General features: G+C 35.6%; 1 protein-coding gene across 10 annotated transcripts in view; it reads left to right on the top strand.

Moving 5' to 3' along the window:
• The window catches only part of FRY (FRY microtubule binding protein), a 568,375-nt gene that overhangs the window by 244,051 nt on the left and 297,820 nt on the right, over window positions 1-26,504 (top strand). Inside the window, exon 1 of one of the 10 annotated variants that reach the window (XM_074216090.1) lies at window positions 20,783-21,211. The exons of the other annotated variants lie outside the window; for them this stretch is intronic. Coding sequence (XP_074072191.1) covers window positions 21,151-21,211 — 61 coding nt within the window. The 5' untranslated portion in view covers window positions 20,783-21,150. Of the gene's footprint in view, window positions 1-20,782; window positions 21,212-26,504 lie in introns of those variants that run through there. 10 annotated transcript variants of the gene reach the window in all.

The raw sequence follows: 26,504 nt of genomic DNA, 5'->3' as shown, positions 1-26,504 counted from the left end.
CTTATGCAATTAAGGTGTCTAGAAAATAACAGAAACAACAAAGAGTCAGTGTTTATTACAAATTATCTTTAAGATTAAGGCAGTTCTGTCAACCTTGTTTCTATGACCTTGAACATAATTCTCTGAACTAACCTGAAGCTATTTGATCCCTGATAAGAATGTGTATTTACATCATACTTGTACTGTGGGTGTGTCAATAGATCAGAACCTAGAACATGTAAGCTTTCAGTAGATATTAAATCCCAACAATAACAATAAATGACTGATGCCCTCTCAAAGCTTCTTTTCAGTCTTGAACCATAGTTTATATAGCATAACTTTTAGCATTAGCCACAAAGACTCCAAGATATTTTCTAGAAATTTTGCTGTGCTCCCCTTTACCTCTGACCCCACAATGTGAGCTTTTGCCCTGAGAACCCCAGAAGACCTGTTCTTGTAATTGATAAACAGTTACCATATTTCAGGTTCATCAGACTTCTCTTCCTTCTTCATGTGTACTGTTTTTCCCCATTCCCATTTTGATTATGGCTTTATAAATAGTCATCAACCCTACCAGAACACTCCTCCCTGGCTATCAGTTCCCTAAGTGTGATACCTTCCTCCATTAAAATGTCAGCCCATCAAGAGCAGGGAATGTCTTGCTTGCCCATATTTGTATCTTCAGCCCTCAGCATGGTGCTTGGGATATAGGAATCAATAAATACTCAGTCACTCATTCATCTTTGTGATCCTCAACTTTTTTCTTTGGATAGATCCAGAGAGCTAAGTTGAATTTATTTTATAGTTACATGACAATATGGACTTTACATTATTCTTAAAGTCATATCCATAGAGCCCAAAATAAGGTAAAAATAGAACATAGACCATACTATTGACAGGTCTTCTGGGGTTCTCAGGGCAAAACATTTAAATTATGTCTAACCAAACTTAAGTAATGTTCCTTGAGTGAATGAAATATTTGTGGGATGTGTGTATGTTTGAAGGGATATTCATACTGTTAAAAAAACTTTTAAAAATAGAAATATTATCTTTGTTTTATCCTTGTATCCCTGCATGGCATTTAAATGGAAATGATCCATTTTAAAATTATAAACATTAAGTTGACTTGGGACATTAACAAATGGGTCATCTCCTCGAAGAGTCCTCTGTTGTCAGAATCTAAATAAAAAATTACATAAGTAGAATGTGATAGGTCTAGATTTGAACCCAACTCCTCTGACTCCAAAGCTAGACATTCCTCTCCTAGAATCAAAGAATGTTAGAGGTAGAAAGTATTTTTAGCATCTGCTTTACCCACATTCCCCTGTGACCTCAGATAGACAAAGATGTGAAGTGGGAGAAGCAAATACAGAGGATAATCTTCAATGTTTTTGCTACCTAAGTGATGTTCTAGATAGCAGCAGAGAAATAAGACAGATGAATGACTTCCTGCTTGGAGAATTTCTTCCAGATCTCACAAATCACAGTGTTTTCTCTCTGTGGCAGCAGAATGATGGGAATCTTTTTATGGCAAAAGCCCGGGCACTAATTCACCAGATGACAGCTCTTATAGTGGTTCTTGAACACTGATTCTGCTTCTGCCTCAGTGGAGCTGATTTTACTCAGGCTCTGGACCCCATGCTTATGACATTACAGATGAAGTTCCCTGGGATAATAATAACAATAGTAAAAATTTTAAGTACTATATAATGTAATTTATTAGTCAAAGAAAAATAAAACATCCAAAGAATTCTTATAATTCTTATGGTATAATTATCATACATTTTATTCTTATAAAGTGGTAGAATTCTATTATAGAATTATTATCAAATTTTTATTTTGTTATAGAATTCTATTATAGAATCATTATACTTATTATATAATTCTCATTATAATTTGGGAACATGTTATTTTCCACTGATAAAATGGCCATTCCTTGGGGATAGGAACGGTTTCATTTTTTGTCTTTTGCCTGGACTATAAATGCTTAGTGATTGGTTGACTTTTTTAAAAGAAGGAAATCAGTTAATGAAGAATATTCCAAAAGACCTTGTTTCAGTCTGCCCTTTCCATAAATATCAGGAGGTGAGGGGGAAGAGAAAAACTTTATTTCATAGCAATATAGACGACATGATCAGATCTTTAATGAGGAAGGGGAAGAGTGCCATGATGAAGTCAGCATCTGACTATTTCTGGTTGCATCATTGACTCTAGCCATTACTTCACTTTCCAACCAGAGCATGCATGATAAGTAAATCAGCCAAACTGTTTTGTTATTGTTGTTGTTTTAATTTCAAATGTACAATTATTTAAGGCAGGGAAGCAGTTGCCTGAAAACCAGTGCCTGGAGGGGGATGCTTTGACTGGGTAGAAGCTGTGCTCTGTACTTTACTCAAAAGGAGCAATGGTCACTTTTAAAATTATCTATTGACTACACTAGTTGTCACCAAAAGAAAATAAAACTCTCTTTTCCCCAGTTGTCACAGTTCCTGTTATTTGATGGATATTGACAATTTTTGGACTGGCAGGTACATATTGTTTGTTTTCACTGTCAACAGATGCCAAGATGCTGCACTCTTGAACTGTTTAAATGTGCAAAAAGGCACTCTGTGGACAACTGGATTTCCCACTAAGATTGCTTTGGGATGATTACAGTGTGTCAGCTAGCCTTCATTAACTAACTGCTTTTGGATGGGGATGCCTCTCGTGAAAATGAGACGTTATTACGTAGGAGGAACCCATTGCATTAAAAAAGACCACACAGAAATTGCTTAAGAAAACACAACAGAGGATTATGCCTGCTGACTTTTTCAATTTCAGTAGCAGTTCTTCTGGTGAACAGTAACAGGAGTTATACCAATTGTTTCAGTCCACCCTTTCCATCTTTGTGTATGCTGAAGTGAGCAAGAAAAAAAAAATAAAAAGAGGGCAAGGGATGGTACCTGTTCCTACTCAGAGCTGTGGTATCAGTGAAGTTCTGAAAATCAAATAAAGATCCAGGAGAAACATCATATTGTAGAGGAATGTAGTGAGTTGGGGAATAAATAGATGACTGGCTTGAGTGCCTTCCTTAAATGGATGTTCAGAGAAAAGCTCTCATTTGATCCAACCTGGTCATATTACAGATGAGGAAACTGAGGTCAAGAGGCTTACTAATAATGTAAGTGACAGAGCCGGAATATTAACCCAGGTCCTTTAATTCTAAATTTAATACTCATTCACTTAGTTTTCCTATTGGAAAATATTTAGTGCTTTCAAGGTATGTCTCAAAGTAACATGAATTAAACTTAATTTTTTATTCTACATATACACTCACATACAGCATTTCTAGGACAAATGGCAAAAGTAATAATGGAGCCACAAATCCAGTAAGATTACGAATCACTCTTATGATAATATAAAAGAACCACATCCATGTGAATGAATATTTCAGATTAGCAGAAGCAGGAGGAAATTTTAACTTAAAATGAGCAGCAGGACCATGAGCTTAGGTAAAACAATATTTATATCATGTTTTGCGTTTTAGTTCTAGGGACAGGAAAATAATAATTTCCCTTCTTGTTTGGTAAGGGAAGGTTTGTGGAATAGGTGATATTTTAAAAGGTCTTTGAAAGAGGGAGGAGATTACTTGGCAGAGTAGGGGGAAAAGGCATGTCAAGAAGAATTTGTAAAGCTGTAGAGCTGGAATGGAAGCAGCAAAGGAAGGGAGTGGTGAGAAGGTTGGCATAGACAGATGGAAGGTCATTAAAGAACTCCCTATTCTAATGAAAAAGAATCCCAACAAAAATTTTTAAATGCCACAGCCCAGTTAAAATACTACTTCCATCCTGAGCCAGTCTCTCCTATAGCCCAACTTACTCCTGAGTTTGAAGCTAGGTATTATTAGCTCTGTGAGGCCACCAGGATATCATTTCTGCCTATAATATAAATGGATTATTTGTTCTAGTGCCTAGCTTTAGCTATTGCAAGTTTATATGAACATTTCTCACTCTGCCTGTGTTCCTTTACTTGATTTTTCCATGTGGATGTTACCTACCTTAAATTAAAAAATCCGATCTGCAAATAGTTCATGAGTGCTTCTGTTTCTGTGCTTTAAGAGATGCAAAGAAATATAAAATGGTCTTTATCCTAAGGGAGTTTATGATCTGGTTCAATTCAATAAGAATTTCTTAAGGCCCTACAATTCTAGTGGTCACCAGAGTGCTAGGGTTATCAGGATGAAATCTGACACAGTCCTTGTAGAATTTGAAGTCTTTTAAAGGGGATAAGACATATTAAACAAATTGCTCTCTTGTTATTCCTCATATGGAATACTCCACAGCCCATCTCCATGCCTTTGTGTAGACTGTCTGTTCCAATTATCTAGATTGTTTTCCCTTCTTTTGCACAGCTTGGCTTATTCAAGATATTCTACATAAAGGTTTTCCACATCCCCAGAGGTTCTAGAGTTTTTTCTCCCCCCCAAAAAAATTATATTGTATTTATATATTCCTTATATGTACATGTTGTTTCCCCTGTATCTCAAACTCAATATACCCAAAGCCAAATTCATTTCTTTCCCCAAAAAACTTCTCCTTTTTTGAAATTCTCTAGTTAGGATCCCATTGTCCTTTTAGTCACTGAGAATTTCAAGGAATATCTTACCTTCCAGTCATTTTTAATCAACTCACATAGAGTTAGTTGCCAATCTTATCATTTTTACCTACACAACTATTCCTTTCTCTCCACCCACACTCCAATCCCTCATCACCTCTTGCATGGACTACTGCATTATCCTCCTAATTAGTCTCCCTACCTCTAATGTTTCCCCATTCCATCCAATACATCATTTTCCACATAGCTCTCAAAGTGACTTTTCCTAAACCACATGTCATGACTCTTCTTTTTTTTAAATTAATTTTTATTAAAGATATTATTTGAGTTTTACAATTTTCCCCCCACTCTTACTTCCCTCCCCCATCCCCCCATGGAAAGCAATCTGTCAGTCTTTACTTTGTTTCCATGTTGTACCTTGATCCAAATTGGGTGTGATGAGAGAGAAATCATATCCTTAGAGAAGAGACAAGAATTCTAAGAGGTAACAAGATCAGACAATAAGATATCTGTTTTTTCCTAAATTAAAGGGAATAGTCCTTGTACTTTGTTCAAACTCCACAGCTCATTATCTGGATACAGATGGCACTCTCCTTTGCAGACAGACCAAAATTTCTCCTGATTGTTGCACTGATGGAATGAGCAAGTCCTTCAAGGTTGAACATCACTCCCATGTTGCTGTTAGGGTATACAGTGTTTTTCTGGTTCTGCTCATCTCACTCAGCATCAGTTCATGCAGATCCCTCCAGGCTTCCCTGAAATCACACCCCTCCTGATTTCTAATAGAACAATAGTGTTCCATAACATACATATACCACAGTTTTCTAAGCCATTCCCCAATTGAAGGACATTTACTTGATTTCTAATTCTTTGCCACCACAAACAGGGCTACTATAAATATTTTTGTACAAGTAATGTTTTTACCCTTTTTTCTTCATCTCTTCAGGATATAGATCCAGTAGTGGCATTGCTGGGTCAAAGGGTATGCACATTTTTGTTGCCCTTTGGGCGCAGTTCCAAATAGCTCTCCAGAAAGGTTGGATGAGTTCACTGCTCCACCAACAGTGTAATAGTGTCCCAGGTTTCCCACAACCCTTCCGACAATGATCATTATCCTTTCTAGTCATATTGGCCAATCTGAGAGGTGTGAGGTGGTACCTCAGAGATGCTTTAATTTGCATTTCTCTAATAATTAATGATTTAGAGCATTTTTTCATATGGCTATGAATTGCTTTGATCTCCTCATCTGTAAATTGCCTTTGCATATCCTTTGACCATTTGTCAATTGGGGAATGGCTTTTTGTTTTAAAAATATGAGTCTGTTCTCTGTATATTTTAGAAATGAGTCCTCTGTCAGAATCATTAGTTGTAAAGATTGTTTCCCAGTTTACTACATTTCTTTTGATCTTGGTTACAGTGGTTTTATCTGTGCAAAAGCTTTTTAATTTAATGTAATCGAAAACATCTAATTGGTTTTTGGTGATGTTCTCCAACTCTTCCTTAGTCATAAACTGCTCCCCTTTCCATAGATCTGACAGGTAAACTAGTCCTTGATCTTCTAATTTGCTTATAGTATTGTTTTTATGCATGACTCTTCTTAATAAACCCCACAATAGCTGCCTGTTATCTCTATAAATTAAAACTATACATTCCTGAATTTGGCATTTAAAGTCCTTCATAACCCAGCCCCAAATACTTTTCCAATATTGTTACATATCCCTCCCCTTCATATAAACAATTAATTGGCCATTTTACTGGGTTTTATTTGTGGTACTGCATTTCCCACTTGCATTAACAGTTTTATCATGTTTGGAATATATTCCAACCTCACTTTTACCTTTCAAAATCTTAAAAACTCCTTTAATGGGAGACCACTCCTCATCTCCCCAGCAGCTAGAAACCTTCCCTGCCAACTCATTTATATCCATTTTATATATTTGCATATCTTGTCTTCCAATATCAAATTTCTCTCTGTCATGGGGAGAGAGGAAGGAGGGAGGGAGGGAAATAAAAGAAAGTGAAACTCAAAAACTTATAGAATGACAGATGTTAAATATCTTTGTACATAATTAGAAAAATAAAATAAAATAGCATTCTTTCAATATCTAGATGGTTCATTTTTATCTTTATGGGTCCAACATCTAGCATAGTACTTGGTCCATGGTAGGCTCTTAATAAGTTTTTTCATTAATTGAATAATTTACTTACATATTAATTGATACATTTTCCCACCATGTCAGCCCCAGCCCCCTTTTCCCTTTGAGTTCCAAAAGAAATTCCATCTTGTGGGGCCAATACCACCCAACTTTCATTCTCTTTCTGGCTCCAAATTTGACTTTCTGATCTTCACTGACACCAGGCCTCCATGAAGGCACAGATATTTTCTCCTCTACTCCCTTATCTGCTCCTTTTTTTTGTTTTATCTTCTCCCATTAGATTATAAACTTTTAAAAAATCTTTTTCTTTTCTTTTCTTTTCTTTCCATTTACATGGAGAGCACAGAATTTAAGTGGATCCACATACAATTGAAACAACAAACACAAGCCAAGAAGTGAAAATAGCATCATCAATAATATGTAGAGTATTGAGTACCTCTATGGGTTTGAAAGAATGTAGAAAGAAGTGCTTTCAGGGAAGAAATAATCCTTTATTTGTTTTTGGAGCCCCCAGAATCCAATGCAAAGCAGAAGTATAAGAGGTGTTGGTTTCAGCATTCTTTATTTTGTAAGATTTTGAGTTCTACATTTTTCTCTCTCCTTTCCTTCTTCCCCCCTTCCCTTGACAGCAAGTAATCCAATTGAGATGATTCGAGCAAAACTACATTACAGACTATAACTTCTGGAAGACAAGAACTGTCTTTTTTACTTTTTTTTTGTAATGCTTGACCTAGCCCAATGCCTAGCACAAAGTCAGTGCTTAATTAATGTCTGTCACCTTGATAGGAATGCAGAGAAGAGGTCCAAAAAGTGAGGGGAGATGTAGTAGAAATATAGAAAAAGATAAATGATAATGCAAGAATTAAATAATGGCAATTATAACAATAATAAAATAAATAAATCTTATTACAATATATAATAATTTAGCAACTTACTAGTTGCTAAAATGTTGAAAATAGTGTTGCCAAACTCCAATAGAAATAGTCATAAGGATCTACAAAGGATCCCTGTGAGCTGCATATTGACTTAGTTTTAAAAAGCAATATTATTCATATCTTATCATATTTTTGTTTTTTAAAATATTTCCCAATTACATTTTAATCTGGTTTGGATATACTTAAGAGTTTTGTGGGTTTCATGCAACTTGATGACACATTATTTGACATCTCCGATGTAGACAATGACTGATGGGAGTTATTTGGCTTATAAAAATACAACTTCTAAGACTAAATGACTTTTTTTGAAAACACATAGCTGAGTTTCAGTCTGTTCCACTCAAATCACTAACACCTCTTATGTCTCTGCTATACACTGGGTTCCCAGGGACTCCAAAAACAAAAAAAAAAGGATTGTTCCTTCCCTTAAGGCACTTATTTCAACATTCTCTCAAACCTACTTGTAGAGGTACTCAATGTTCTGCATGTTATTGATGGTGCTATTTTCATGGCTTGGCTTATGTTTTGTTATTTCATTTGTATGTGGTTCCACTTGAGTACAGTGCTCTCCTAACTCTTGAGACTTTTACTGGTGACTATAACTTATTAAACATGCCACTTTTGCTTTCCTAATGTGCCCTCATCTTCTTAATGCTACAGGAAGATCTCTAATGGGGCCAGAACAGTTTCCTAAATCATTGTTCAGCATGACCCCAGAGATCTAGGTCATAGAATGGTTTCATAATGGTAAGTAATGATATTCTACACCTGCATTTGTTGTTGATGTTGCCTCATTCTTCATGTACTAAATGATTCTAGGTAGTGAAAGCAAGGATTGTCATTCTGTCTGTTGACTTGTAAGATCTGAACTTGAAAAAGGTGACCTAGATTAGTGCAGGAACGTGGTGTTATTTCTGAAATGCTGAAGGTTGATCCCATCATACTCACATGGAGGTATACTCAGAGACTTATTGACAATTTTAATCTATCCTTTTACTCATTTTCATTCCAGGTAGCAGTGTATCTGAACTGTACTGTTCAGTTTTCAGTTTATATAGGTTATTAATAGGTTCACTCTCCTTTTGACAGGAGAACTTTATTAGTTTAAGATTATATTGACACACAGCATCAAAAATGTTACCTAACTATAGTCAGGATGGAGTTTGGGAACAGAGGCATTTCAAATGGTATTCCCCCCGCTTCTTGGCTCAATCATTGATTAGTACCTGAGATATGTCCCTTCCCTGCAGAATTAAGAAAATGAGGAAATTAAGAGAATTAGGACAGACAAGATGTTAATTGAGGGAATTGAGTGAACCACACTGACTCCATCTTGTGACTCATTTCTGGAGCTAGCTAAATTTCTATCAAATTATGGGTCTAGTGAAAATTCTGTTGCTTTTTTTAAGTTAATACAGTTGTAGAAATTGGGAGAAAAACCTAATTGTATTGTTTGAAATTAGCCCTGTGTGACTGAAAAGCTGGACCACCTCGTCTGGCTATTTAGAGACTCTTCATTGAGGACCAAAGTTATGCAGACTAAAAACAGTCAGCTGCAAAGATTTATAGAAGGAACTTTCTTACACTTAATATACCTCAAGCAAACCTTTTGTGTTATCTGAAAACTGGGCCCATACTAATCAATCATTATCAGTTATTTTTCTCCTTTTTTATTTTGATTGTTTAGACACTTTGGAGAGTGGGTTGACCCCTTTTCTGATTTTAGGGAATTGTAGCTGTTTGCTTTTCCCCTCTCCCAATCCCTAGTCTTTCATCCATTTAGAAATCAAATTAGAAAACAATGTTGTTTTGTTTCCTTTTAATGGGCCTTCTTTAAAAGATTTTATTTATTTTGAGTTTTACAATTTTTCCTTTAATCTTACTTCTTTTCCCCCACCCCACCCCCAGAAGGCAATCTGCCAGTCTTTACTTTGTTTCCATGGTATACATTGATCAAATTGAATGTGATGAGAGAGAAATCATATCCTTTTTTTAAAATGAATCATTTTTTGAAGAGAAAAATATCTGGTAAATATAACAAAATTATTACAAGTAAAATTATTCTCCTATGATAATGCAACTTGAATTACACAAAAAAAATTCTAAAATGTTGGCTTCATCCACTGATGAGGTTCATCCTTTGTTCTTTTTTTTTGAATTATAAAGATTTTATTTATTTTGAGTTTTACAATTTTTGCCCTAATCTTACTTCCCCCCCCCATCTCCCACAGAAGGCAATTTGCCAGTCTTTACATTGTTACCATGGCATACATTGATCCAAATTGAATGTGATGAGAGAGAAATCATATCCTTAAGGAAGAACCATAAAGTACAAGAGAGAGCAAGATCAGACAATAAGATATCAGTTTTTTTCCCTAAATTAAAGGTAATAATCCAGCTGAACAAATGAAGATGATGTCTGTTGGAATAGTCCTTGGTCTTTCTTCAAACTCCACAGTTATTTCTCTAGATACAGATGGTATTCTCCATTGCAGACAGCCCCAAATTGTCCCTGATTGTTGCACTGATGGAATGAGCAAGTCCATCATCACCCCCATGTTGCTGTTAGAGTATATAATGTTTTTCTGGTTCTGCTCATCTCACTCAGCATCAGTTCATGCAAATCCCTCCAGGCTTCCCTGAAGTCCTGTCCCTTCTGGTTTCTAATAGAACAATAGCCTTCCATGACATACATACTCCACAGTTTGCTAAGCCATTCCCCAATTGAAGGACATTTACTTGATTTCCAATTCATTGCCCCACAAACAGGGATGCTATGAACATTTTTGTAGAAGTGATGTTTTTACCCTTTTTCATCATCTCTTCAGGGTATAGGCCCAATAGTGGTATTGCTGGATCAAAGGGTATGTACGTTTTTGTACCCTTTGGGCATACTTCCAGACTGCTCTCCAGAACGGTTGGATGAGTTTACAGTTCCACCAGCAATGTATCAGTGTTCCAGATTTCCCACAACCCTTCCAACAATGATCATTGTCCTTTCTGGTCACATTGACCAATCTGAGAGGTGTGAGGTGGTACCTCAGAGATGCTTTAATTTGCATTTCTCTAATAAGTAATGATTTAGAGCAATTTTTCATATGACTATGGATCGCTTTGATCTCTTCTGCAAATTGTTAATTGGCATTTTTTGATTAATTATTTTTAAAATATTAAAGTCTATTTTTCCCTGCATTTGGGGTCCAGACCTAAGCTGAGGAGATCTGGTACTGGTTTGTTGGACAATTGACACACAATACTTGCTAAATCAGTATGCCCAGTGGAACAACTTTTGTTTCCTCAAATCATTTTATCTTTTGCTCACCGCTACAGCAGCAGGTGTAGGACACCTGTATTTCCTGAAAGTGACCATCTGCCATAGACTTGTAGAAATTATAGATCAGGATCCACTGAATGACCTTCAGAGTGACCAAGGTAGCTAAGGATGAACTGGACATTAGAGTTTTTTTAATTCTAAGAAGTTTCTTTGAACTCTTCTGTCATAGAATTCTAAAATATGGAATTTTTTGTCTATGAAATTAAAATTGTTAAAACTGGTAGTGATTTGGAAGGAGAAACTGGTGCTGACTTCCCTTGGAAGCCCTACATTATTGCAGTCTTGTCTTCATCTTTAAATAGAAGTAGTTTATAAACTTTTTCTTTAGATGAATATGTATAATTCTCAACTACGTTCCCAGTATTTTGAAGCAAATGGATTGCTGACAATGGAATGACAGTAAATGAGTGGATTGGTATATAAAATCCAAGAAAACTTCTTTCAAGGAATATAATAATTGATGTTTATAGAATGCTCTAATGTTTTAGCATCACTTTGCCTTCATTATTTAACAGGAACTTTTCAACAAGTTTATGAGCTAGATATGATGGTTAATGTTATTCCCCTTTTGAGGAAACTGACTCTCAGATTCTAGGCTCAAAGATTTAGAACAGAAAGGAATCTTGTAGATCCGCAAGTCCAATCCTCTCATTTTATAGACTAGGAAACTGAGGCACAGTGAAAGGAAAGGGAAGGGACTAAGTATTTATATAGCAAACCCTCCCCCACCCAGGTGTTGGACTTTGTGTTAGGCATTTTTACAAATATTATCTCATTTGATCCTTATAATAATCATACATTTGAGAAAATTGAAGCAGAGGCTAAGTGACTTGATCACACAGGGTCACACAGCTAGTAAATGTCTGAGGCTAGATTTGAGCTTAGGTCTTCTTGACTTCAGGTCCAACTTAACTATCCACACTGCTACCAGCTGTATTCCAAGATCTAATAAAGATTATAATTGCTAATGAAGATTAGAAGTGAAATCTCCAAATCTATACTTAATGCAAAAGGACAGGCCATAGTAAAAGTCTATACTTTACATGTTGACCTTGTTTTGTTGTACATTTGTTTCAGTCATATCCAACTCTTTGGGGGGCGGGGTAAGAAATGGGGTTAAGGTCACAGAGCTAGTGTGTGTCTGAGGCTGGATTTGAACTCAAGTCCTCCTGACTCCAGGGCCAGTGCTCTATCCACTGCACCACCTAGCTGTCCCCTTGTCCAACTCTCATTATCACACTAACTGAGACTTAGCTGTACTTTATTTTCCTAATCATTACCTAAAACTCTACAATATTATATGTTTCAAACCCAGATAAACTAACAAAATTACCTGGTCATTCATGACAAAATCTTTTATGATCAAAGTAGCTACTAAAGTCTTCCAGAAGGCACCAGAATGATTGTTTCAAAGATAACCAATGGCCAAGAGAAGTTAAGGGTTAATCCAGGGTCCTATGCCATTCCTGAAGCAAGTTATTCATTCCTATTCTCCTAAAAATCTCCTAAAATGATACCTGTGAAGTCATCTTTCCCCCTTTAGGTGGAAATCTCCAAGTCACCTTCTTCTCACCTACACATTCTTCACTGGTATGTTTAGCCATTTTTATGTGCAAAGCACTATGCTAGGCAACATAAATTCAAACATGAATCTGTCCCTGCCCTCAAGAAACTATGTTTTACTGGGAGGATATTAGATATAATATTTACACAGAGAAGCAATTACTTGACTAAGAATAGTTTCAGTTATACATTACCTTAAGGGTTTTTATTTTGTTGATGTTCTATATATATTCTTTGAGATTCAACTATACTTCTCATCTCGTGAAAAAAATCTAATAAAACTTTAATACAACAATAATAATTAGGGAAATTAGGAAAGATTTTATATAGGAAGTGTGCCCTGAGTGAATTCAGCCTTGAAGGAAGCTAAGAATTTTCTTTAGAAATTTGAAGCCATACAATTGATAAAAAGGTCAAAGGATATGAATGGCAGTTTTTCAATAAAGAAATAAAAACAGTACAGTCATGTGAAAACTATTTTAAATCCTTATTGATTAAAGAAATACAAATTAAAACTTATTAAATTATCTCCCACCTATCAAACTGGTTAAAATGATAGGGAAAATGACAAATTCTGGAGGAGATGTGGAACATTAATACACGGTTGGTGGAATTGTGAACTAATTCAACCATTTTGAAAAGTAATATGGAAATTATGAGTTGTAAAGATTTGTATACTCCATTGAGTTATAAAGAGTTATAAACTTGAATTTACAATTTGACCCAGCAATACCACTATTAAGTCTGTTTCCCAAGGCAATCAGAGAAAAAGAAAAAAAAACCTGTTTGTTCTATTTCTAGCAGCTCTCTTTGTGAAAATGGAAATTGGCAAGATCCCCATCAACTGGGGAATGGCTCAGCAAGTTGTAGTATATGATTGTGAGGAATACTATGGTGATGTCATAAATGATGAGCTAGTGGGTTTTAGAATAACATGGACGGACATGAAATAATGCTCATTGAAATGAGTAGAATAAAGAGAACACTGTATACAGTTAATATTGTTCAAGGAATAATTGTGAACAAATTATACTTAGAGCTATAGTCAAATCAATTGTAGAAGACCTATGAAGGGAGATCCTTATCTACCTCTGGAAAAAAATTGATTAAAAATAATGCATAGTATGGTTTTACATATATTTATAAATCTTCATCAAATAGTGGTCTTCCCCTAATACAGGATGGGAAGGAAGGGAGGAAGTTTGGAATGTAAAATATAATAAAGAAAATTTTAAAAAGAAAAAATAAATTTGAAAGAATAAATGCTTTCAAGTCTCTTTTTAGTTATTCATTTCTGTGACTTAGTATTACTTCTCCCCACAATTACTCTATCTTTTTCATAACCTAACTAGCAATCTGGCATGTATATAATGTTTCAAATATATATAAAGGTTGCATGTGCATAAATATTTCAAGAGCACTTTACATTTGACTGTCACAGTAATCCTGAAAAGTATTATTATACCATATTACAAATGAGGAAACTGAGGCAAACTGAGATTAATTGACTTGTACATTCATAAACCTGGAAAGTGCCTAAAGCAGAATTTGAACTCAGATCTTCCCAACTTCAGCTCCAGCATTGTACCATCTCACTACTTCTAATATTTATAATATATCAAATAGCTTTCTTAGGTTGGTGGCAAAGAATTTCTAAAAATTATACAACTGAAAATTTGATGCTTAGACCTTTTATTCTGTAGATTATTTCACCTGATATTAAAAATGATCATTCTTCACTCTAACACTAACTTGAGGATGCCTAGTAATATAAGATAATGGGATGGCTGAAGATTTTCAATGTCTGAATGAAAAAAACCCTTTGAAGTCAACTTTTTACCTGTTGCCAATACTTAATAAACTGTGTGATCAAACTTTGTGATCAGTACTCCAGTCCTTTGGCCAAGTTAGAACAAATCAGTATTTTCCTAGAGTCTCGCCCTGTAAACATCTGTGAAATGCATTTGTTAGCAGCATATATCTTTAGATGACAATCCCTTGCAGATATTACCAGCAACTCCAAAGCCTGTTTGCTGAAATTTATTTTTTCTTAACACATTGAAACACTGCCTTTAATTTAAGGCCAGGGACTCATGTTTTTCATGGGGAAAAGCCAGTGAAAAAAATAGATTTTTTTATTCTAACAATAGTGTCAACACCATAGGAGTACTATGCTGTAGGACCATATCACGTTGAAGGTTGTGGTCACACCTTCAAAGAAAAGTGTCCCTTTTGAATCTTAACTGTAGAGCAAAATATCATGGAATCATAAGTAGTTTGAGAGTTAGATGGCAACTTAGAGGTCATAGGTTCATAGTCTTGGAGATTCAAGAAAATTTAGAGGTCACCTAATCTGATTCCCTCACATCCTTTATTTTTAGATGAAGTTAAGGTCTAAAGAAACCCTCAAAATGGCAGAACTCTCCTCACAATGGCAGAACTAGTAGTTGAGCTAAGGTGCTCTGTCACCAAAGCTTTTCCATTGTTTGGGAAGAACATAGAGATCATAATTTGATTGGCATAGGTAACAAGTGTTAGCACATTGTATATTGAATGTATTAATGCCTCTTTATTAAATTTTAGAAAGACTAAATACATTTGTAACCATACACAATGAGATTATCTTGACTACTAAAACATGTTGCAACACCAAAATTTAAAAAAAATAACAGTGTTTACTAGTCCTCAGTTGAAAGAATAAATGTTAAAAGATTTTGCCATTTGTCATGGACAAATAAGATGAAAGATTGTCTATATGAATTTGTTGTTAGTTATCATATATATAAAGATTGCTCCACTACATTTTCATTTGAAATAGAAATGTTTAATGAAAACTAGACCTGATAGAGCCAGGAAAGACCTGAATTCAGATCTCATCTCTGACACTAATTGTTTGAGAAAAGCAAGTTACAGAAGCTCCCTGAGCCTCTAAGACCTCATTTCAAAATGGTGGTGATAGCATTTGTAGTACCCATTGTGAGGTTTATGAGATAGTGTAAAATGATCCACAAGCCTTGAAGCCCTATTTTATAAGGTTAGTTGTTGTTCTTTGCAGTCTCTCTGAATCTGTTTCCTCTTCTATAGAATGGGCTTGAGCTATTGTGAGGATCAAATAAGATACTTTATTTCAAGTATTTTGTAAACTTTGAAAGACTGTATAAAGAACAGTTATTATTAATGCCCCCCCAATCAACCTCAAGTGTGATTTTTGTAGTGTCATAGAGTAAATTATCTGGACAAATGTCCAGTTAAGTAAATAGAATTTCTTGTGTATTCTTCCTATCTGATTGTTGGGATAATAAATTAGATATCAATCAATGGTTTAATACAGGCCATTTTTGGAAGTAATAATGTAGACTAAATGAATTCTCAACATACCTTCTAACTTCTGATAATCTGTGATTGATGATGGATGCAGTGGATTAGGAAGATTTCATTTTGCATTTACCATCCTGCTACCAAAAAAATACAGAAATTGAGAGAATGCTTTTATGGATGGTTGACAACTTCCAGTAATAGTAACAACACTATATACCAGTACAGGAGAATATAAGTAAAAAGAGACAGGGTCTGCCCTCAAGGAGTTTACATTCTAATGAGGAAAGGCAACACATCAAAGGAAGATGATAAGGTGGAAGGGGAAGGGAAGATTATTTCCCTGATACTGGGGCATGATGGGAAAGTCTAGAGTGTACATGAAAAGATACAGGACCTGGGTGCCCTCCATCATTGAAAGGAGAAGTCATCCAGAAAGAGGAGCTGCCAGGATGGAGGATACTTGAAGTAATGGGGAATAAAAGGAGTAACAACACAGATTTTTAAATATCATCAGCAATATGGCAATATATATATAGCAACCATGAATCTATTGAAAATACAAAATGGCCATTAGTCCTATGTGGTCCTCTTTAGTGTTGGTTGTAGAATGGTAGAAAAAAGAACAGAAGATATTGAGGATCACAATTTTTAAATCTTCTTTAAAAATTAATTTAACTGGGGTGACTAGGTGGTGTAGTAGATAGGGCAATGGCCCTGGATTCAGGAGTACCTGGGTTCAAATCTGGCCTCAGACACTTAATAATTACCTAGCTGTGTGGCCTTGGGCAAGCCACTTAACCCCATTTGCCTTGCAAAAACCTTAAAAAAAAGTAAAAAAAAATTAATTTAACTGTGGTAGCTAGGTGGCATAGTGAATAGAGTACTGGCCCTGAAGTCAAGAGAACCTAAGTTCATATCTAGCCACAGACACTTAATATTTATTTAGCTGTGTGACTTTGGGCAAGTCACTTAACTCCATTGCCTTGCCAAAAAAATTAATTTATTTGTTGACTGTTTATGAGATTGTAGCCAATATCAACAATTTGGCACAATCCTAGCAAAACTGAGCTGTGTACATATAACCCTAGTCTCAGAACCCATTGGTAGGGAACTTTTGCCTTATTAATGAAAATGCCCCAAGTCTTCATCAGGCAGAGTTATCAAGAGTGTCAAAGAGATTCAGTCTATTAAGTCTGCTTTGAGTTCTAAACAACCTGTTGGTATCCTTGAAATATTAAAAGAAATAGAGGAAAACCAGTTCACTGGGTATTTCAACTGATGGAAGAATATTATAAAGATAAACATAGGAACAATCTAGTTTAAAAGATTTGGAGAATGTACTGATAGAGTATCAGTGCTGATGATCTCATGGGTGCTTTGAAATATCTAAACATTATTAGGGTAAGAGATGTTTCTTCTAAGTTAGTTTTCTCCCACTTATGAAGCTATTTTAAATACCAAAATATTTTTTATTTTGATATTCTGCAATAAAATATTTATCAATTTTATTGCATATTTATTAAATGATTTTAAATCAATTTAAATTTTTCCTTAATGATTCAGTAATATACATATATACTAGTTATTAGATTATACTATAATATAGTAATATACTTTAAGGGCTCTTGGATATTTAAAACTATTTTTCTCTAAATCACTAAACGTTCATGGTCTATTTTACTTTTTTTAGCCTGTGCATTTGCTTTTATAGGCTAAGTCATGCTGTTAATTGTTACTTTCTGCCGAGCTTGGTATGCCTTCCTCTTGCAGCTCAAACATCCTTCCCTTCCCTCTTTTTTGTTCTTTCTCCATTTAAGGCTCCATGGGCTTAATAAATCAGATGACCATATGTGTGTGTGTTAGAATTATTTGTAAAATAAGAGTGAGCAGTAGAAGTGACTCTTTCCTAGGAGCCAAAGGTATGAGCTTTCAGTATATTGACTACAAATATTATTTTGACTGTGAAGTCTTTTGTGATTATTTCTGAGTTATCTAGCAGCTTTCTGAAAGGATAGAATCATTGATGATTTGACTGCTGGATAATAACAATATTAAAACAAATTGGTACAGCAATATATTCCTTACATATAATTTTAAAATCACATATCTCATTTGATCATCAAATCAATCTTGTGAGGTGGATAAGGCAGGAATAATTTGCCTCCTCTCACAGATGAGGAAGCTGAGGTTCAGGGAGATCAGCTAACTTCTGTGGCCATGTATCTTTCTTCTAACTAGTTGAATAGGTGGCCTTCAAATAACTAAAGTAAAGGCAACTTCAAAAGGTATAAGCTTCTAGGAAGTGATTCCATAAACCACATTTATGTAAATTTAGCTTCATAAGCTCTGAGGTCCTTATTCTAGCTCACTCTCAGTGCCTGAGGGCACGGGGAGGCACCCTCAAAAGTAAGAAGGAAGTTCAGAATGAGGATTTGGGGAGGAAAAAAATGAGATCAATTTAGCCATATTGGACAATCAATTTGGTATGTCTGATGGGTAGTTGAAGAAGTAAGTCTGGAAGTTATGAGAGAAGATGTTTAATAGATGGTTGGAGAAATGAGTCTGGAGATTATGAGAGAGTAGACCCAACTAAGAGAGAAGAAACAAGAGGGTTGTTTTTATACAGCAAGGCCCAGATGTGGATAAGACCCAAAGCTTCTTTCAGACACCCTGCTCTACCCAGCATGTCTTCCCTTGGTCTCCCGAGGAAAAAGAGAAGTCAGGTAGTCCCATGAGAGGACTATTTGTGTGTCCTCAACTCCATCTCAGCAGCCAATCAGAGGCCTCAATATATCTATACATGGTAAGCAGAATGATAGCAATCATAGAATCCCTGGGTCTGCTCCAATGTCTACATAGGGATTTTATCATTGAGAGTATTCTGCCCTCACTCATAAGATCTGACCTCTCATTGGCCAAAGTTGTATCATATCATGCTTACAAAACTCAATCTTTTCAAGTCCTATAATAAAATCAGAATTTTTATCAATATTTTTGGAAATAAAAAATGAAAAGAGCAGAGATGAATTTTATTTTCATGTTCCTGGGATGCTAATATGAATAACATTCTTTTTATTGAACAATGAACACAGTTTGAAAGGTTGTTCTCAAAATAGCTCAGACAACTTGGAAGCTATCAAAGGTCAAACTTTAAGTCTCATTCAGACCCCTATTTTTTGGCAAAAGATGAATTAGGAGAAAGAACTCTGTTCACAACTCAAACTCTTGGCATGCCTGTGGGCACACACTTTATCATAACTTTTTGATCCCATTTTAGTAATCTGTAAAACAAATGCCTCATTTCCTCTTTAGTTTTTCACTAGTAAGATGTAAACTCCTAAAAATTAGAATTCTGTCATTTTAAGTTTTGTTAGAATGAAATAACTCCCAGAAACCAAATACTTCCCCCCCACTTCTTTATCCAGTAGTGAAGGAAGGAACCAAGGAAAGAAAGGAGGGAGAGAGGGAGGAAGGAAGAAAAAATGGTAGGTCAACAAGCAATTAAGTGGCTGTTATTTGCTAGGTAGTGTGCTAAGCTGAGGATACAAAGAGAGAAAAACGTGGAGCCTGCCCTCAAGGAGATCACAGTTGAATGCAATTGGAAAGCAGAAGGAAGACAGGAAGGAAGAAAGGAAGGAAGGAAGGAAGGAAGGAAGGAAGGAAGGAAGGAAGGAAGGAAGGGAGGGAGGGAGGGAGGGAGGGAGGGAGGAAGGAAGGAAGGATGGATTAAAAGGAAGGATCAAAAGGAAAGGAGGAGGGAAGGAAGCTAGCAAACAAGATGTGGGGCAAAGGAAAGAGGAAGGAAAGGAGAGTAGGAGGGAGGGAGGGAGGGAGAAAGGGAAGGTTTATGAAGCTATATGCCAGAATATCAATACTATATGCCAAACATTTTGATAAGCACTGGGAATACAAGTGCAAAGGCACAGACAAGCCCAGACCTTAAAGAACATATGTATCAATATAAGGAATGGTAACCACAGAGAGAGAGGTATTTTAGTCTGGAAAGTTAACTGGACTGATGAGTGAGTTCATTTCTGAAGAAAGTCTTTCTTTATTGAATTAAAAAAAAGATAGAAAGTTTCTTGTTTTTATGATGATAGTCACATTTTCTTAAACTTCTAAGGGTGAGAGCAGGGGCTCTTTCTTATTTTCTTGTATCCTACTCAGGGCCTTTGACACAGATGCACAATAAATTTTTCTTAGATGTATGAATGACTGTCCAGATAAATTTTCTTTTAGCCAGTGAAATTAGATTTTAGGCTAAAATTGTGCCCAGGTAAAGATCAACTTGTTTCATTTTGGTTCAAGTAACAGTGGTTATGAATTTTCCTTTCTCTTGTCTTAGTCATTATCCTGTAAACCTTTTCTTCTCATAAAGGACAGAATACTTAACACTTAACAGGATTGGTGCACCTTCTTGCCCTTACAAATTAAGTCCTTAGGTTGGTTTATGTTGTGTGCCTTTTTAAATAATATAATTATAGTTTTAAAAACCAATCACACTTCCTTGAGTTATTTCAGCCGATTTTAAGTATGTCATTTTCTTTAGGGGTGTGTGGTTTCTTGCTGACTCTTGGCTGGGAAAAATGATTCTCTCTTGTTGATTTTGTCTGAAAGAATTTAAACTGTTTAAAGACCATTTGCACTTCTGGCCAAAAGTTCAGACGCTAGGGTTTATCACCCATCCTGTGTTACCTCCCGCCTTTACATTTCTTCAGTCCCAAAGAAATCAACCAACACCAGCTAGCTCTGTCTGTGGGAGAATGAATGTATTTGGTATGCATGGATTGTTTATGGGCAGACTCTGTGTGTGTGTGTGTGTGTGTGTGTGTGTGTGTGTGTGTGTGTGTGTGTTGGGGGCCGGGGGGGGGGGGTCAGTCTCATGTTCCTGGAGTGCTTTGACTGGTTTCACTAATCTGTCAGTAGAGTATGTACTTGGGAGATAAATATAGACAGACAAGCAACTCTGAAAGTTGTAGGTCACTGTCATACTGTGGAGCTAAAAATTACCCCCTTTGGTATGGAGAGAGCCTGTTCTGTACTGAGGACTTGTTTTAGTTTGTATCTTACTCTAGTTATTTAGCACCTGCCCAAGAATATACCTTTACCCTCCCTCCCCCCACCAAAAAAAAAAAAGCACACTCAAGCCTGTCTCTGAGACATTTATGGCAGACGTGAGTTACGGGGCCATGGAGCTGGCAGCATTTTTTGCTCTGGAAAATAGTCTGTTTTAGAGGCTTGAGAGTTTAGTTTTTTGTACCTTCTTAGGCTCATGGAGATTACAACAGCCTGTTGGAGAAGATCCTGTGTGATCAACTTTATCAAGGGGCTTGGTAGGTATAAAAAAAATCTGTTTGCATTGCCGTCTCTGTCACTTATTTGCTTAATGCAGTTTTGAACACATATGGCATGCTTAAGAGGGTAATGAATTTTTAGGATCCATTAGAGACAATGGAATCTTTCTGTAACAGTGCTGTTCAGAGGCAAGGCTGTTTCCTACCCTTTAAGTGATCTGTTATAATGGGTATTTATAACCTATAGTTGTTATGTTTTCGGGGGCCATGACTTGACCCACATTGTAATTGAATATGCATAACAAGCTATTATAAGAGATTTTTCTCTATAGTAAACTTCTGAAAATTTGGCAAAGGTATAGACTATGGTTGTAATCAGAAAAAAAAGTTAGTACATAAAAATAGCTTATAAAGTTTATATTTACCCTCATATTTTCCTCAGTATCCTTGGTAGTGAGACAAATGACAAATTCAACTCACCTTATTCTAAATATTGCAACTATTTATTTGATTGGAATTTAACTATAGTGATATGGATTATACCTTGAAAGTTTCTTGCTAATTTTTCCCCTACAATTCAAAACAAAAATGTTCTTTCCAGGTTGTTTTGGGGGTTTTTCAGGGTAGGAGGGAGAAGGCAGAGGGAAGTAAAGGAGCATATTTATGATATTTCAGCTTGGGACAACTCCTAATGTAGAGACTCCTTCCATCAAACCTAATTCCTAATTTATCTGAAACTTACAGTTTTATGATATACCTACAGCCAATATATGTTATGAGCAGACCTGCGTTCAGATGTTATCTAAGATAGCTAGCTGTGTGACCCTAGGCAAGTCACTTTACCCTGTTTGCCTCAGTTCCTCATCTTTGGCAAACCATTCCAGTATCTTTGCCAGGAAAACCCCAGATGTAGTCATGGAAAGTCAGACAAAACTGAAAAATGAATGAAGAACAAAAGATACCATGTGACCTAGGCAAGTCACCCAAATTCTGTTGACCTAAGTTTTCTTCGTCTGTTAAATGGAATTAATAACAGCATCTATCTACCTCACAGGTTTGTTGTAAGGAACAAATGGGATAAGATCACAGTGCAAGTAGATACTATGTCAGCTGTTACTGTTGTTGTCTGAAAAAAAGAAGAAAGACCTAAAAATTTTTTGACAGTTTTGGCAGAAATCAGAGCAATGGATATGGCAGCAATGAAAGTTAATGGAATCTTTTTTTGTTGTTTTTTGCAAGGCCATGGGGTTAAGTGACTTACCCAAGGTCACACAGCTAGGTAATCACTAGGTATCTGAGACTGGATTTGAACTCAGGTCCTCCTGACTCCAGGGCCAGTGTTCTATCCACTGTGCCACTTAGCTGCCCTGAAAATTAATGGAATCTTAAAGCCCAGTGTCTAGGATTAGGGAAGTGATAGCCCTCATATAATTTGCCCTGATTGCTATTTCCTTCTGTATATTATATTTTTAAAGAGCATTATTGAAGAACTGAAGAACATTCAAAAAAGGTTGCCCAGGATGGTGAAAGATCTCAAGTTTATGCTTTATGGGGATCATTTGAAGGAAATGGGAGTATTTAGGCTAGAGAAAGGAAAACATGTGGGAAGATATAATGATTGTCTTTAAGGAGCTGTAATCTCTGTGAAAATGTCCGTCTGCTTTTCTTTGGCCTCAGGTAAGAGTTCTGAGAAGGGGGAACTATAAAAATTTTTTTCGTATCATCTCTTTAAAATTTTTGTTTATTTTATTTTTAAATTATAGAATAAGCAAGCATTTTCATAGCTGAATAGTAAAAAAAAAGATTATACATGAAGTTTTAAAAACTAAATGTTTTTAAAATGTTTTTCATAATGTATTTCACTATAATTGGCTTCATTTGTAATCCTATGTATTTATTTTGTGCATTTAAAAACATTATTCCAAAAAGGAATCCATCAGCTTCATGCCACTGAGATTCAGCTCTCTCTCTCTCTCTCTCTCTCTCTCTCTCTCTCTCTCTCTCTCTCTCTCACACACACACACACACACACACACACACACACAAACACATTAAGAACCCTACCCTACAGTTTAGAATTAGTAGCAAGGGATTGCAGGGAGATAAATTTAGGCTTGATATAAGAATTACAAATAGCTTACAATTAGTATGATCCAAAAATAGAATGGGCTTCTTCAGGAAGTAGTAGATTCTCCTCATTGAAAGTCTTGTAGGCTGAATAAACACTTGTCATATTTTCTTATGGGGCAAATTCTTTAATCAAGAATAGATTGGATTAGATAGTCTTTGAAATTCCTTTCAACTATGAAATTCTATGATCCGTGTTTCTCTAATTTCAAAGTAATGGCAGTAACTTTAATTTGAGCATAAAAATTTAAGCAGTCTAATTGTGGGCTTCCATTTCATCTTTCTGCCTTAACTTATGCAAGAAGAACAAAATAATGTTTGATTGGTGACTTGAAAGAGAATCATACTGAATTCATTCTTAACAGAAACAGCTAGACAGCATCATACATACAACATTGAACCTGGAGTCAGAAAGATCTATCAGTTCATTGAGACACTTATTGCATTTATTATTATTTTAATCCATGTAGAGTTTTTTTAAAGAAACACCTCGAAATTTAAAAAGCAGTATAGTTTATTGAATTTGAAAGAAAATGCTATTGATATTGTACAAATATTCCCAATATATTGTTTAATACCCTGAGTTTTTATAGAACTAAACTGTGTTATAATTGCCTGTATCTTTACCTTCTCTTGCAGTTCTCTTTTGTTCCCTTTTAATAATATGCAGAGATAACTTTTCATGGGTATGATAGATAAATTATGCAGAGATATCTTTGCATGGGTGTAATAGACAATTTAATAGACATGTTATTTTATATATTTCTACATTAATACTAATAGTTCATATTTTGTGGAACTCCAAGGTTTACAAAATAACTTCCGTTCGTTAATTATCTCATTTCATTCTCTCAACTACTTTGCAAGGTTATTTCTATTTAACAGAAAACTGTGAAGTTGAACTGGGAGTTGAAGTGTTTTTCCCTCCAGAGGTCATATAAATGAGGTGGGATTATGTTGAGGTCTGATGGACTCCAAACTATTAGAGCTCTGTCTGCTTATACTATGCTGCTCAGTCTTTAGTCATCCCTGTTTCTTATATTAGACTGTAAGTGCCTAGTCATGGACTGTGTTTGTACATGGTGTGTATTTCACCATGTGCAATGAATAAGCATTTGGATGTTATTTAGACATATTTACTTCGAAGAGCTGCTGTTTCTTTGGAGTGGGTACCCTCTCCAAAGATGCAGTTCACTATCCCTTCATGCTTTTTTTTTTCCAAGTGTTCCTTTGACTATGAAAAAATGTAAGCAACTTCAGACCAGTCTTCCAGTAATGAGTCTTCCCAAACTTAGCTTTACTGATCTGCAGATGACAGATGTGTAGTCAGTCCAGTACTGGGCCCATACTTGAAGTCTTTCCAGGTGGGTTAAACTTGCCAGGGCTTGTCTGCTGTTGGCACAGTCTTCAAAAGTGGAGGTGATATCATGAGGTGATTATGTTATGATTAAACACACACACACACACACACTCTCTTTCTCACACACACACACACACACACACACACACACACACACACATGCACACCTGCTAACTCTGTCATGAAGAATTTGGCATAATGGAATGTCCCAGATAAGAAAGAATTAATAGTCCTTGAAGATGTTTTTCAGCTCTCCTTATCTGGAATCATCTTCACCACTCTGATCAGCTCTATCTACTGTGTCCCATAAACTAACACAACTTCTGTCTACCACTCCAAGGGTCTGGTAACACTTGATCTATCATGTTGTACAAGGTTGGAATTTCTTAAAAACTATAGTTTTACTGACCAGAGAGGAGAAAAAGAAACAAACAAGTAACAAGGAAATGACAGAGATCAAGAAGTGGAAGAGGAGTGTAGTTTAATCTTAAGGATAGCAGGTTAGCTACAGATCTATCTGACTGACACAACTCAAAGGACACTAGCCCTCTGTGATTTAAATTGACTTAGATCTCTTTGGGAGTTTTCTTCCTTTTTACTTCATTCTTGCTTCTGCTACTTGATCTAAACTTGGTTTCTCTTTGGACTGGAGTTCTTAACCTTTTTTTTTTTGTATATCATAGACCCTTTTGGTAGTCACGTCAAATTATGCATGCCTTCCCAGAATTCTGTTTTTAAATGCGTGAAATAAAACATTAAAGATTGCACAGGAAGCCAATTATTTTAAATATAATTATCAAAATATATTTTAAAACCAAGTTCACAAACTATGTGACCTCGTTTCCCTAGTGCCTTTGTTGCTTTGTTAATGAATGCCATTGTCCTTTTCTGGATATTGTAACATACTGCACAGAATCCAGGAAATAAACATTTCTGTATCAGAGCTTTCACCTTATCAATTTATTCATTGTTTTTATTTTCTTCTTGGGGGACACCTCTAATTCTTAATTTATTTGGATAGTAGAAATAGGTAAGTATTGACCTCACTAAGGGAATAAGCTCATATTGTAGCCCTGCCCAACTCCCTCTATCTTCTTGTCATCTACTCCTTTTATAATTCCCCCTGAGTCTTTTAGCCGATTAAGAGTTTTTTTCTTCTCCCTTTTGATTAGTAGAAAAATATTCTATACTTATAAAAGTAACTGAAAATTACAATTTTAAAAAATGATGTAGTGGAAAGATTGCAAAATCAGAAATCCCAGTTAGAATTCTCATTTTTGACCCTGACAATATTATTTAGTAATTCAGTCTTCTCAGATCATCAGTTCTTTCATCTGTAAAATGAAGGTGTTGAACTAGCTGAGTTCTAACATCTCTTCTTTGACATTGTGATTCTGAAAGTAGTGGCAATAACAGTTGCTATAATGTAGCTATAGTGATATGTTTGTATGTGTATATATATGTGCATATATATGTATGCATATGTACATATGTCCATAAATATACAAATCAGCATATGTAAAGATATTAACTATTTAAGCATATCAGAAACCTCATTTTTATTTGGATTCTGAAATAATTCTGACAAGGTCATAAAATATAATTTTATCCAGGTTTTTGTTGGAGTAAGTCTTCTCTTTGTGATCATTCTTTCCTTCAATAAATATATCCTAGAAGCCATCACAAGATTATCTTTCTACAAGTATTTCTTTGAGAATGCTGAGGGCAGATAGGTGGTACAGTGGATAAAACACAAGTTCTGGAGTCGGGATGATCTGAGACACTTAGACAAGTCACTTAACCCTGATTCCCTTGCATCCAGGGCCATTTCCAGTCATCCTGCCC

Source organism: Macrotis lagotis, chromosome 1 (assembly GCF_037893015.1).
Source record: "Macrotis lagotis isolate mMagLag1 chromosome 1, bilby.v1.9.chrom.fasta, whole genome shotgun sequence".
NCBI lineage: Eukaryota > Metazoa > Chordata > Mammalia > Peramelemorphia > Peramelidae > Macrotis > Macrotis lagotis.
The sequence above is the reverse complement of the archived record's forward strand: the minus strand, read 5'-3'. Positions and strand labels throughout refer to the sequence as shown.